This window comes from Ursus arctos, unplaced genomic scaffold (genome assembly GCF_023065955.2).
Source record: "Ursus arctos isolate Adak ecotype North America unplaced genomic scaffold, UrsArc2.0 scaffold_17, whole genome shotgun sequence".
Taxonomy (NCBI): Eukaryota; Metazoa; Chordata; class Mammalia; order Carnivora; family Ursidae; genus Ursus; species Ursus arctos.
In genome coordinates, this window is record NW_026622841.1 from 103,326 (window position 1) to 117,841 (window position 14,516).

Here is a 14,516-nt window from a genome sequence, read left to right on the forward strand (position 1 = left end):
CTTTCCTGGTTTTAATGCAAGCATGTATAGCTATAAATTCCCTTCTTAGCACTGCTTTTGCTGCATTCCATAAGTTTTGGTATGTTGTGTTTTTATTTTCATTCATCTCTAAGTATTTTCTAATTTCCCTGTGATTTCTTCTTTTATCCATTGGTTGTTATAAAGTGGCGTTTAGTTTTCACATTTTGGTGAATTTTCCAGTTCTCTGTATGTTATTGATTTCAACTTCATCATGTTGTGGTCCGAGAAGATACTTTGCAAACAAGATATCTAACATTTACTGAGGCTTAATTTGTGGCCTAACATTTGGTCTCTTTTGGAAAATGTCCCATGTGCACTTGAGAAAATTACATATGCTCTTCTTGCTGGGTGGGATGTTCTGAATTAATGTATCAAATCTACTTGGCTTATTGTGTTAAGTCCTCCGTTTGCCTACTTCTCTGGTCTGGTTTTTGTATCCATTATTAGGAGAGGAATGTTGAAGTCTCCAGCTGCTATTCTGCCTTCAGTTCTGTCACTAGGTGTGTAAATGTTTGTAACTGTTGTATCTTGCTCTGTTGAACCCTTTGTTAATATATAATATCCTTTACTCTTGTGTAACTTTTTTACTTGGAGTCTGTTTCGTCTGATATTAGGAGAGCCATTCCGGCTCTCCTCTGGTTACTATTTTCATTCACTTACTATTTCTGTATTTAGGACTCTGTTCACTTTCTACCTGTTCGTGTCTTTGGGTCAAAAGTGAGCCTCTTGTTGGCAGCATATTGTTGGTTCATGTGGGGTTTTTTTTTTCATTCTGCCAATCTGTTCTTTGATTTGAGAGCTTACTTCATTTACATATAAAGTAACTGCTAAGAACAACCTTACTCCGTCCGTGTTGTTTGTTTTTTATATGCCCTGTGGCTTTCTTGTCCCTCATTACCTGCATTCCTCTCTTCTTTTCAGTTAAATTTTCTGCGTGAAATGTTTAAATCCCTTCTTAATTTCCTTTGTATCTATTCTGTAGCTGTTTTCTCTGTGGTTACCATGAAGACATCTAACTTCCTGTGGATGTAACATTCTAATATGAATTATAACAGCAGAACTTTGGAAACAAAGCACAACAGTTTTTTGGGTTTTTTTAAAGATTTTATTTATTTATTTGACAGACAGACAGACAGACAGCGAGAGAGGGAACACAAGGAGGGGGAGTGGGAGAGGAAGAAGCAGGCTTCCAGTGGAGGAGCCTGATATAGGGCTCGATCCCAGAACGCCGGGATCATGCCCTGAGCCGAAGGCAGACGCTTAACGACTGAGCCACCCAGGCGCCCCCAAAGCACAACAGTTCTAACTCCATCTCTTTTAGTTGTTGGTGTCACAAAATTACATCTTTTTAAACATTGTGTGACCAAAAACATAAACCGATAATTCTTGGAAATGCATTAGTCTTTTACATTATGTAGAAGACAAGATTTGAAGTTACAAACCAAAGTTACAATAACACCAGCTTTTAGACAGTGTTTATCCTTTATATTAGTCTCTCAAGCATGTAGAAACAAACCGAGCAGCTACAGACTACTGTTACAATAACACTAGTGTTTGTAGCAGCCGTGTACTTACCTTGATTCAGATATTTCTCACATGGCTCCTGGTAACTGTCTAGCTGTCTTTCATTTCACCTATCAGACTTCTCACCTGGCAAGTCTAGTGATACAAACTCTCTCAGCTTTTACTTATCTGGGAATGTGTGAGTTTCTCCCTCACTTCGCAAAAACAGTTTGTTGGATTCTTAGTTGACATGTTTTTCTTTTAGTACTTTGAATATATCAGCCCCCTGCCTCCTGGCCTCCAGTTTCTGATGAGGAATGTTACTGACAGATTAATGATAATGAGATGAAGGTCCCCTGGTAATCTGCACGAGCACCTTGTGTGACTCACTTCTTGCTACTTTCAAGACGCTGTCTTTGTGACGTTTGGTCATAATGTGCCTCGGTGTGGGTCTGAGGTCATCTTAGCGCTTGTTGGGTTTATTGGGTGTTTACATTCATGCATTTCATCAAATTTGGGAAGTTTTCAGGCATTATTTCTTCAACGAATCCCTCTTCCCCTTTCTCTTTTCCTTCTGAGAATCCCATGATGCACATGTTGGTTTCCTAAATGGTGTCTCGAAGTTTCTTTAGGTTCAGTCACTGTTCTTCAAACTTTTCCTTTCTGTTCTTCAGACATGACAACTTTAATTGTCTTATATTCAAGTTCACTGATTCGTTCTAACTATTCATATCTAACAATGAATTCTCCCTAGTGATTTTAGAATAGTTGCATTACAATATTTTCAGGTGTACAACTGTGATTCAACAATTATATACATTATTAAATGGTTGCCACAGGTGTAATTACCATCTGTCACCATAAAAAGTTATCAGTATTATTGACTGTATTCCCTATGCTGTACTTTTCATCAGTGTGACTTGTTTATTTTACAACTGGAGGTTTGTAATCTTAATCCACATCACCTCTTTCACCCTGTCTCCCACCCTCTCCCCTCTGGCAACCACCAGTTTTTTTCTCTGTATTTAGGACTCTATTTCTGGTGGTCGTGGTGGTGTTTGTTTTGTTTTTAAGATTCCACATGCAAGTGAAATCATACGGTATTTGTGTCTCTCTGACTTATTCACTTAGCATAATGCACTCACGGTCCATCCACATTGTTACAAATGGCAAGAGTTCATTCTTTTTATGGTTGAGTAATATTCTGTACATATACTCACCACATCTTCTTTATCCATTCATCCATCAAAGGACACTTGGGTTGCTTCCATCTGGCTACTGTACATAATGCTACAATAAACATACGGGTGCCTCTATCTTTTCCAAGTTAGTGTTTTTGTTAATTTGTATGTATGGTATAAGATAGTAGTCTAGTTTCATTCCTTTGCATATGGCTGTCCAGTTTTCATGGCCTATTTATTGAAGACAGTGTCCTTTACCTAGTGTGTACTCTTGTCTCTTTTGTCATACATTAGTTGACCATATATGTGTGGGTTTATTTCTTGGCTCTCTACTCTGGTTTATTGGTCTATGTGTCTGTTCTTATGCCAACACCATACAGTTAGGTTTACTTCAGCTTTGTAATCTAGTTTGAAATCAGGGCGTGTGATGCTGCCAGCTTTGTTCTTCTTCCTCAAGATTTGGGGTCTTTCGTGGTTCCATACAAATTTTAGGGTTGTTCTATTTCTGTGAAAAATGCCATTGGAATTTTTGGAGGAATTGCATTGAATCTGTAGATTGCTTTAGGTAGTATGGTCATTTTAACAGTATTAATTCTTCCCATCAATGAGCATGGAATATCTTTCCATTTATTTTTGTCTTCTTCAATTTCTTTCATCACTGTCTTATAGTTTTCAGTGTACAGGTATTTCACCTTCTTGGCTAAGTTTATTCCCAAGTGTTTTATTCTTTTTTGTTGCAAGTGTAAATGGGACTGTTTTCTTAATTTCCCTTTCTGCTACTTCGTTATTAGTGTATAGAAACATGACGGATTCCTGCATATTGATTTTGTATCTTGCAATTTTATTGAATTCATTTATTCTAATAGTTTTTTGATGGAGTCTTTAGGGTTTTCTATATATATTATCTTGTAATCTGCAAATCGTGACAGTTTTACTTCTTCCTTCACTATTTGATGTCCCTTTCTTATCTGACTGCTCCATCTGGGACTTCCAGTTGAATGGACACCCTTGACTTGTTTCTTAGAGGAAGAGTTTCCAACTTTTCACTATCAAGTGTAATGTAAGCTGTGAGTTGTCATCTATAGCCTTTGTTATGTTGAGGTTTATTCCCTCTACACACACTTCGTGGAGAGTCTTTATCATAAGCAGAAGTTGGATTTTGTCAGATGCTTTTTCTGCACCCATTCAGGTGATCATATGATTTTCACCCTTCATTTTGTTAATATCATCACATTGATTTGCAGATACTGAACCTCCCGTGTATCCCTGAAATGAAACTTGATCCTTTTAATGTATTGTTGAATTTGGTTTGCTAATATTGTGTTGAAGATTTTCACATCTATGTTCATCAGACACATTGGTCTCTAATTTTCTTTTTTTGTAGTGTCTTTGGTTTTGGTATCGGGGTAATGCTGGTCTGAAGAATGAACTTTGAAGTTTTCCTTCCTCTTCTGTTTTTTGAAAGAACTTGTGAAGGACAGGTATTAACTCTTCTTCAAACGTTTGGTAGAATTCACCTGTGCCATCTGGCCCTGGACTATATTGTTTGTCAGGACTTTGATTACCAGTTCGGTTTCATTACTAGTAATGAGTCTGTTCCGATTTTCTATTTCTTCTTGATTCTGTCTTAGAAGATTGTTATGTTTCTAGGAATTCATCCATTTCTTCTAGATTGTCCAATTTGTCAGTATATAATTTTTTCATAGCAATCTCTTATTGGATTATTGGATTTCTGTGATGTCAGTTTTAAATTCTCATTTCTGATTTACTTGAGTCTCTTTTTCTTGATGAGTCTGGCTAAAGGTTTCTTAGTTCTGTTTGTCTTATCAAAGAACCAGCTCTTAGTTTCATTGATCTTTTCTATTGACATTTTGGTCTCTACTTCATTTATTTTCACTCTGATCTTTATTACTTCCTTCCTTGTCCTAACTTTGGGCTTTTTTTACAGTCTTTTTTAGGTGTAAGGTTAGATTGTTTAAGACTTTTCTTGTTTCTTGAGGAAGGCCTGTATCTATAAACTTCCCTCTTAGAACTGCTTTTGCTGCATCCTAAAGAATTTGATCGACTGTTTCCATTTTCATTTGTCTCCAAGAACTTTTTTTATTTCCCCTTTGATTTCTTTGTTGACCCTTTGTTTGTAGCATGTTACTTAGCCTTCACATGTTTGTGGTTTGTTCCAGATTTCCTTGCATTTGATTTCTAGTAATGCCATTGTGGTCAGAAAAGACGGGGGCGCCTGGGTGGCTCAGTCGTTAAGTGTCTGCCTTCGGCTCAGGGCGTGATCCCAGGGTGCTGGGATTGAGCCCCACATCGGGCTCCCTGCTCTGCTGGGAGCCTGCTTCTTCCTCTCCCACTCCCCCTGCTTGTGTTCCCTCTCTCGCTGGCTCTCTCTCTCTGTGTCAAATAAATAAATCTTTTTAAAAAAGAAAAGATGCTCGATATGATTTGAAACTTCTTAAATTTATTGAGACTTGTTTTATGACCTAATGTGATCTATCCTGGAGAATGCACCATGTGTGGTTGATAAGAATCTGTATTCTGCTGCTTTGGGATGGAATTTTCTGCATGTATCTGTTAGGTCCATCTGGTCTAATGTGTCATTCACAGCCACTGTTTCCTTATTGATTTTCTGTCTGGAAGATCTATCCATTGATGCAAGTGGAGTGCTAAAGTCCCCTACTATTACTGTATTACTGCCAGTTTCTCCCTTTAGGTTTGTTAATATTTGCTTTATGTATTTAGTTGCTTTGGGTTGCATACATATTTGATTGTTATATCCTCTTGTTGGAGTGATCCTTTTATCATATGTAATGCCTTTTTTGTCTTGTTATAGTCTTTGTTTTAAAGTCTAGTCTGTCCAATATAAGTTCTTCCATCCCTTCATTTTTGATCTGTCTGTCTTTAGAGCTGAAGTGAGCCTCTTATAGGCAGCATATAGATGGATCTTGTTTATCCATTCACCTGTCTTTTGATTGGAGCATTTAGTTTTCAATAGGTTATGTACTTATTGCCGTTTTGTTCATTATTTTCTGTTTTTTGTAGTTCTCTGTTCCTTTCTTCTTCTCTTGCTCTCTTGTGATTTGATGACTTTCTTTAGTATTATGCTTGGATTTCTTTCTCTTTATATTTTGCATATCTACTTATAGGTTTTTGGTTTGTGGTTATCATGAGATTCATATATAACATCTTATATACAGCAGTCTATGTGAAGTTGATGGTTGCTTAAGTTCAAATACACTCTGAAAGCATACTTTTTTACTTCTCCCCTCTACAATTTATGGATATGACATATTTTTTTGTGTGTCCCTTAATTTTTATAGATATAATTGATTTTACTACCTTCGTCTTTTAATATTCAGACTAGTTTTGTAAGTGATTGATCTATCTTTACTATATGTTAGCTTTTATTTGTGAAATTTTTCCCTTTCATAATCTTTGTACTTCTAGTTATGGCCTTCTCTCTTCTGTTCAAGGAAGTCCCTTTAACATTTCTTATAATGCCAGCTTAGTGGGTATGAACTCTTAACCACTAAACTATACTGCCTCCCTATGAGCTCTTAATTTTTCTTTGTCTGGGAAACTCTATCTCTCCACTTAGTTCTGAATGGTAGCCTTGCTGGATAGAGTATTCTTGGTGTAGGTTTTTTTCCTTTCGGCACTTTGAATATGTCATGTTACTCCCTTCTGGCAAAATTTCTGCTGAAATATCAACTGACAGCCTAATGGGGTTTCCTTTGTATGTAGCTGGTAGTTTTTCTCTTGCTGCTTTTAAGATTCTCTCTTTAATGTTGCCATTTTAATTATTATATGTCTTGGTGTGCGCCCCCTTGGGTTCATCTTTGGGGCTCTCTGTGCTTCCTGGACCTTGTTCCTTAGGGAAGTTTTCAGTTGCTATTTCTTCAAATAGGTTTTCTGTCCCTTTCCCTATCTCCTCTCCCTCTTAGACCCCATACTGTGAACGTTAGACACTTAGTGTTGTCCCAGAGGTCCCTTAACCAGTCTCATCTTTCCATTCTTTTTTCTTTTTGTTGCTCAGCATGGGTGCTTTCCATGTCTGTCCTCCAGACCACTGATCCGCTCTGCATCCTCTAATCTGCTATTCATTTTCTCTGATGTAATTTTCATTCTAGTTATTGTATTCAAATTTTTTTTTATGTATTTTCTGTCTCATTCTTGAAGTTCTCAGAGTTCATCCACTCTTCTTTCAAGTCTGGTGAGTATCTTTTGACCATTACTTTGAATTATTTATCAGGTAGGTTGTTTATCTACATTTCTTTAGGTCTTTTTCTGAGGTTTTGTCTGATTCTGTGTTTATGTCTATGTCTTCTGGTCTTGAAAGTAGGAGCCTCCCATAAAAGGTGTCCTTTGGGGCCACAGCCCCCTCTGGTCACCAGAACCATGTGCTTCAAGGTTGTCCCCTGTGTGGCCTGCATGCCCCTTCCTGTTATGACTGGGCCATGACTGCTGGGAGTACGGTGGTAGGTGGAGCTGACTCCCCTCCTTGGGGCAAGAGTCCCTCTGGAGGGGTGTCAGTCCCAGCTGGGGGCTGCCCCCTGGGTGTGGTAGGTGGGGGCTGCTTGGGAGGGGTGCCTACCAGGGCAGGTGAAGCAGTACTAGCAGGTTAGATGGAGATGCCAGAAGTGGTGCCTGGCCAGCTAGGCAGAAGGAGGACAAGAACAGAAGTGCCCATCAGCACTTCCACTCCCAGAAAAAAGCATGTGCCCTTCCAGCACATGCCCAAAAATCGTCAATAAATCTCCTTCACATATACTCCAGACAATTTTCAATCTGCTGTCTCTGTGCTGCCTCTGGAGCCAAGTGATATAGTACACTAGCCCTTTAAGAGCAGAGTCTCGTTTTCCTCTAGCCCTTCCTCTCCTGGAGTTAGGCCCCACTGGTTTTTAAAGCTCCCAGGGTTAAGCCTTGCTGATTTTCGAAGCTAGACATTATGGGGGCTTACTTCCTGGTGCAGATCCCTAGTGTTCGGGGTGCCCATGGGGCTTGAGCCCCTCAGTCCTCAGGGAGGACCTCTGCCCCTGTGATATCCCTCCCACTTGTGGGTCATCTGCCAGGAATATGTTTCCTGACTCAGTCTTTGCCCCTCCTGCCCTTCTTGCTGTGGCTTTTTCTTTCTGTCCTTGGCTGTGGAAGAGCTGTCCTGCTGGCCTCAGGTTGTTCACAGGTTGAGTTGCTTTTTATGTGATGGATGCCCTGGTGTATCCCTGGGAGGAGGTGTGCTCGGATCGTCCTACTCCACCACCTTACCCCACGGTTTCAAGGCATTTGTGTTAAAGAAGTCTGTCTAGTAGATCTGACCTTGGGACTTTTTTAGGGACAAATTCTGTTGAATTCTCTTTTTCCTTTCAGTGGACAGACTCTCCTGTTTCTGTGTGTGCCTCGTGATTTTCTGGCTAACCACCAGAATCTCATGATGGAGTAACTCTGGAAATCAGATTCTCCCCCTTCCCCAGGGTTTGCTGTTTTGTTGTCGTCATACTTGTGATTGCTGCGGGCTGTCTCTGTGCCGAGGATCAGCCTGAGGTGTAAACTGAGTTTCTTCTCAGGTCTTTTCTGAGCCTTTCCTTGGGCACGCACAGTCCCTTCCTAATTTCCCACATATGCAGCTGTTTTTGAGTGTCCTAATGTGTGGCTCCCAAAAGGGGAAAAGTGGAAAACAAAAGGGGGTAAGGGGGCGCTCGCCCTCTCGATGCCCTTGAAGTCACTCGAGCTGGAGCTGGAGGGGCGACAGCACGGGCCGCCAGCCTCTGTGTCTGCACCTGTGTGATCAGAAGCAGCCGTCAGTGATGAGAGCATAGACTCCTGCTCTTTGGAGGACGGGGCCCTTTCTGCCCACCTGGCGTCTGCGGGCTGCTCCAGAAGCAGGTGCACAGCTGCCTGCCGCGTGGTTGGGTAGCTGCGACTGCGTTAAGAGCTAGAAGAGACCAAACCGACTACTTCCCCTGGACAGTTGCAAGCCTGCAGCAGACTCCGCGGTCCCCAGATAGTCCCATCAGACAGATTCTGCCCGTGCAGTCGTGGCCCAGGTGGGGAGAGATTCCTGGAGCTCCCTGCTCTGCCCTCTTCCCAGGATCCAATCAGGCCCTTTTAAACTTTCCATCTATTGTTAATTCTCTTTATTGCAGTTTCTTATTTCTGCCTCTTCACCTTTCAGTCATTTTGTTGGTTGCCTACAGGTGGTTTTGCCAACTTTAGGGACGCAATTGGACTTGAGCTATTGGGGCCAGCTCAAAGGATGCCAGGATTATTTGTGGAGTCAGGGAAACAACTCAGAAAGTTACTCCAGCATATCATCCTGGAGGTTGACATTTCCCAAAAGTGAAGTGTGATGAAACCAACCAATAACTCCTAGGCATGTGGGTGAGGCTCGTAGGGAATTAGCTGAAAGACGTGATGTCCTTGTGGTGCGCGCTGCCTCAGAGTTTTGTGGGATCCCCGGCCCATCCGAGGAGCCGCTGACAGGTCAGCAGCAGAGAGGCAGACTTTGCCAGGCACGGCAGCCTCCGCTCGCTCGCGTTGCGGTGCCCTTCGGTGTTTTCCCACACCTGTGCCACCTGTCCTGACCGTCCCCTGTGCTGTTTCAGAGGAGGCCGAGCACTGCAGCTTCGGGGCTGGCTCGCTGTCGCGCCGGAGGAAGGCGCTGGCGCTGCGCGAGGATGGCCCCCGCCGGCGCGCACACCTGCACATCGGCCTGCCGCACGACTTCCGCCCCGTGTCGTCCATCATCGACGTGGACATCCTGCCCGAGACGCACCGCCGCGTGAGGCTGTACAGGCACGGCTGCCAGAAGCCGCTGGGCTTCTACATCCGCGACGGCACGAGTGTGCGCGTCGCCCCGCAGGGGCTGGAGAAGGTGCCCGGCATCTTCATCTCGCGCATGGTGCCGGGCGGCCTGGCCGAGAGCACGGGTCTGCTGGCCGTGGACGATGAGGTCCTGGAGGTGAACGGCATCGAGGTGGCCGGGAAGACGCTGGACCAGGTCACGGACATGATGATCGCCAACAGCCACAACCTCATCGTCACGGTCAAGCCGGCCAACCAGAGGAACAACGTGGTGCGCGGTAGCCGCGCGTCGGGCAGCTCGGGCCGCTCCTCGGACAGCGCAGCCAGCCGCCACAGCCTGCCCACCGCCCCCGCGCTGCTGCACCTGCAGCCCGACGACGCCGACAGCGACGACGAGCCCGACGTGGTGCTCGAGGGCGTCCTGGAGCCGCGGCCCGTGCCCAGGCCGCCGCCGCCAGGCAGCCAGGTGCGGGTGAACGGCGCGGGCCCGGCGCCGGCGCGGGACAGCCCCGCGCACAGGCTGCTCAGCTCGCTGCGCGCAGACCCGCGCCAGAGCCTGGCCCTGCCGCTGCCCCCGGGCGCCGTGGAGGAGCACGGCCCGGCCGTCACGCTGTAGGCCCACGGACGCCCCGGGGACACGCTTTCACGGTGCATTCCGGGGGACGAACGAGGGCAGGAACGTCCACTGCCCCCTTGGTTGTTATTTATCCTGTCCTCTTCTCCCACACCCCCTGCTTTATTCCAACGTACGGATAGAAAATACGCACGCTATTTTTATAGAATTTCTCCGCAGACGGAAAATGCACACACATGCAGTCTGTACGCAGCCAGGTGCAGGGCCCGGCGCTCTCCTGACCGAGCGCAGAAGTATTGCAGTCTAAGTTTTTACAACACTTTTATAAATGAAGCTTTAAAATTACTTTCTAAAGACAGTAAATCCGTGTTTTTACTGTGCTTGGCTGGTGGGCGGGAGCGCTGAGGAAGGTCGGTGGCCGGCACGCAGAGATTGGCCCCCAAACCTACACGAGGTGGGGCCGCAGACAGTGAGCTTCGGATTATTTCAGACTGCGGGGGGCTGTTGAGCTCCCCAGTACCCCCGGGGAAAAGAGCGGTTGGGAATCAATCAGGGCCAGGGGAGGGGGGGGGGGTGTTGAGCTCCCCCTGGGAAAAGAGCAGTGTGGTTGGGGACCAGGGTCAGGCGCGCAGGTGGCCGGAGGTGGCCCGACTTCAGCGTCTGAGGGCAAAGGCCGGCTCCGCCCGGCTGGAAGGGGACGCTCCGCGACACTGTTGTGACCCAAAAAGCCAAAGTTTACTGCCTTTTCCTGTGGACTGACTCTGAGGGCAAATATTGGCATATTGTCAGCAGAAAGGATGCTAGCCCTGCCACACACCTCCAGTCACCTGGATGTAGAGTTTCTGTCATCTCTGTTTTCAGATAACAAGTCATGTGGAACTTGAGTTTTAACAGATTAAATTCATTGTCACTTGCCTTTGCTCTTCCAGCAATATTTATATATTTAGTAATTTTAAAGGTTTATTCATGTTTGATCCAATTTTATATGAAGCACATTTTGTTTGGATCCAATGTCGAGGAGAAAATATTACACTTATACTTGAGAACTAACTTTGACCAAATAAAGTTTTCATATAAATACAGGTAAAAATATTTTTTCTAGGATGCCTTTCCTGGGAGAGTATACAAGCTGCTTCTCCTGTGGTCCAGCACCCCCTGCTGGTCAGTGGCGAAACTGTCCTGATTTATGGCTGTCAGGCTACCACTAGCCAATGGAAAACAGTATCTCAACAACTTCATTTTTCCTGAATTAATGCATTATGTGTAAAAGCCAATTATTTTTCTGTTGGAAACTATTTATTGGGCGGAAATAGTTTTTATTGAGTAGTTGTGTCCTTCGCCTACATTTGACTTTGTTATTTGTATGCCGGGGTCCCGTTGGTTTTGTTCCTCGGCGCAGGGAAGACCAAAGCTGCTCTCCCTTTGAGGTCTGGGGTGAGAGTCCAAATACACCCAAATTTATGGGCTCCAGTGAACCGTATGAGCATCTTTTCTGCACCCAGTCAGAAGTGTTTTGGGTTTTTTACTCCAATAAGTCTTCTAGAACCAAAACTCTAATGCTAGTCACTATCGCAAATGAAATGTTCTTTTACTAAGTTATTGCTGGTTATTGAATATCTTAACTGGATCTGTAACCGAGAAGGAAAGTTACATTTCTTACCAGTTTAAGTTAAGCAAATGTGAATAATTTTTTAAAGAAAAAAAAAAGGAAGCCTCTTCTGAGATGTGTATGCTGTTGTTCATAACTTTAGGAGTTCTGGATGTCTTGGAACAGCTGCTTGAGTGTATTTTTGTACCCATATCTTTACTTCTGCCATTTTCCTCTTTAAAAAACTATGTTGTATTACACATTAAGGTTTTCTTGGTTTTATATATCAAAGAATAAAAACTTTTTCTTTGCATTTAATATTTTTCACTTGTGTTCTAAATACTGGAGAGATTAGCACTGTTAGTGACGAGCAGAAACTTGCCCCTCAGAATGGAGTGCCTCTAATATTTACCAAGTGCCTGTCATGTGCCATATTTTTTCACTTAATCGTCACACATGCTCCATGAGGCAAGAAGCATTATCCCCATTTTACAGAAGAGAAAATGGGCTAGAACTCAAGCATGTAGTAGGTCATTTCAAATAACTAAATTATAGTTGTTATTTGATGGGAGATGGATGTGTCTTAGGTCTAGAAACTGCTTTTTAAGTCCTTTTGGAAAAGGTTTTCTAAATACTTATACAGCTCTTCCTAACTGTACCCAGGTTTGCAAAATCGCCATGCATGCTTTCTCCCTCTGACATTACAGACAGTGCGTAGTATCGTGACCCACTCACTCAGTCCTCACAGATGTGATGGTGGTAGCCGTGAGCACCAATAATTCCCGGAAGAAATGTGCTTTCTACAGGCATTTGTCAACTCAACGCTTTCAGTGACTGTTCCAGTTTATAGTTGGGGAAACTCCCAAAGCTGGCCTGTCCCCGCACATTCCGAGGAGATGGAGCTGCTGGTGATGGAGGTGGAGAAGCAGGGTTTGCCTGTGTGCGAGGCGCACACACCTGGGTGCACAGTGGGGAGTGCAGGTCTCCCTGACCAGTAATCCACATTGCCCGCCCTAGGGCATACGGTGCTGTCCTGAGGAGCCCTCCGGTCAGCAGGTGACGAGGCTGTCCAGGAATCAGACGTTATGTAGCATCTTGCAGAAGTACACGAAGTGACCACACATGGGGAGAGGGTCTCATGGCAAAGCTGCGAAGGCACCTGAAAAGTGCTGATTGTTAAAAAATCCAGTTTAGCTAAAATCTGAGACAAGTCTTCCAAAAGAAGGCCATCAAGTTATTTTCATGTCTCCATCAAACGTTTTTTGAAAACTCTGATGCACCTCTGGGGTCCTCGTTTTCAAGATGAACAAGAAGAGGAATCACGGTCGTGCCCGGCGCGCTGGGGACACGGCCGTTAAGAAGTTCGTTCTTCACACAGTAGAGGCCACCGCCGTCAGGGACATTCCTGAAGCCAGTGTCTTGGACGCCTAGGTATTCCCAAGCTCTGTGTGAAACTGCATTACTCTGTGAGCCTTTCCGTTCACGGCAAGGTGGTCAGGCACCGCCCTCTGGAAGCATAGAAGGACCGAACACCCCACCCCGATTTAGAACCCCACAACCTCCACCAAAGCCCACGTAAGGAGCAAAGTCCTCAAGGGCTGAAGAACAAGTATTCTCTGGAAACGGGTAAAATGGAGACCGCATTTTGAAAAAATATAAATGAACGAATGAAAGCTCTGGTGCAAGTATGAACCAAATATGGTGGAAATGCCCCCTTTTAGTCCTTGCATGAAAAGAAATAGCTGCTAGGATAGGTGGTAACAGGTTTCGCTGCTGGAGAAAACTCATTCATAGCAGAAATTAGTATGCTGTGGCTTTTGTAGCAGCTGTAAGGATCACAGTGGTCTGAAAGTTCAACTTAAAATTACATAATAAGGCTGAGCTCGTAGCCAATCCCTAAATGCACAAAAATATTTAATATGAATCACTAAATTCTACACCTGAAACTAATATTTTACTATATGTGAACTAACTGGAATTTAAATAAAAACTTGAAAAAATATTCAATATGCATGGTTTTTATTGAAAGTATCAACCTACTTAGCCGTTTTTCCAACTTCTAGGAAGATAAGGTACTCAGTGCAAGCTTCAGGGTTTCCCATTTGACACAGTCTGGAGGGCACTCCACGTCTTGAGCCCAGATTGTGGCCTCTGTCAAAATCAGCCAGAGCGCCCGCCCACCCCCAGAGGCTCAAATGCAGGAGACCTGTGGGTAGGGCTTGAAATATTTCATTTCTAACAAGTTCCCAGGTGATGTGGAACCTGCCAGTCCAGGAATCACACCTTGAGAACCACTGGCTAATTCCCCAAGAAAGTGTTGCCTGGAGAGTTGTAGGATTGCCTCAGAGCAAATGACCTTAATGACTAAAGGGCCTGTCCAACAAGCATCCAGGATTTTCCTCTAGTGTCTTACATGCTGGCATTGAGACCATAATGTAACACCAGGTAACCTGCATATGTCCTTCCCAATGTGCGGAAACACTTTCTGTGAATCACTTTCTGTTCCCCAGCACCCTCTAGAGCCGTACCCGTATGCCGGCCCCCCGTTCTGCCTCTAATGTCCAATTCCTAAGTACCCTAAGTATTCCTCATCCCGGAAGACACCCTAAGTCAATATACAAATTCTTTTTCCCTCTTATCTTTCCTCACCTTGTTTTCTTCTCCTTTATCTTCGTAAAAAGAGAACTTTCAGGGATTGAGAACTTTTCATTACTGAACCACATTTCCAAGGAGTGGAATAAACTCTTATTATGTTAATAAAAAGCAAACAAAATGATTTGACATTGGTCTCTCCAGCCCAGGAAGTGAGTGTCATCTTCTGAATTCTCTTCCCCAGCGAGCTTTGAAA

General features: G+C 44.0%; 1 protein-coding gene across 1 annotated transcript in view; it reads left to right on the forward strand.

Annotated features, from left to right (window-relative positions):
- PARD6G (par-6 family cell polarity regulator gamma) overlaps positions 1 to 11,984 on the forward strand; it is a 91,250-nt gene extending 79,266 nt beyond the window's left edge. The window contains exon 3 of the mRNA XM_026496552.4: positions 9,308 to 11,984. Within this exon, the coding sequence (XP_026352337.1) occupies positions 9,308 to 10,122 (815 nt within the window). The 3' untranslated portion in view covers positions 10,123 to 11,984. The remainder of the gene's footprint in view (positions 1 to 9,307) is intronic.
- The last annotated feature ends 2,532 nt before the right edge of the window (positions 11,985 to 14,516 follow it).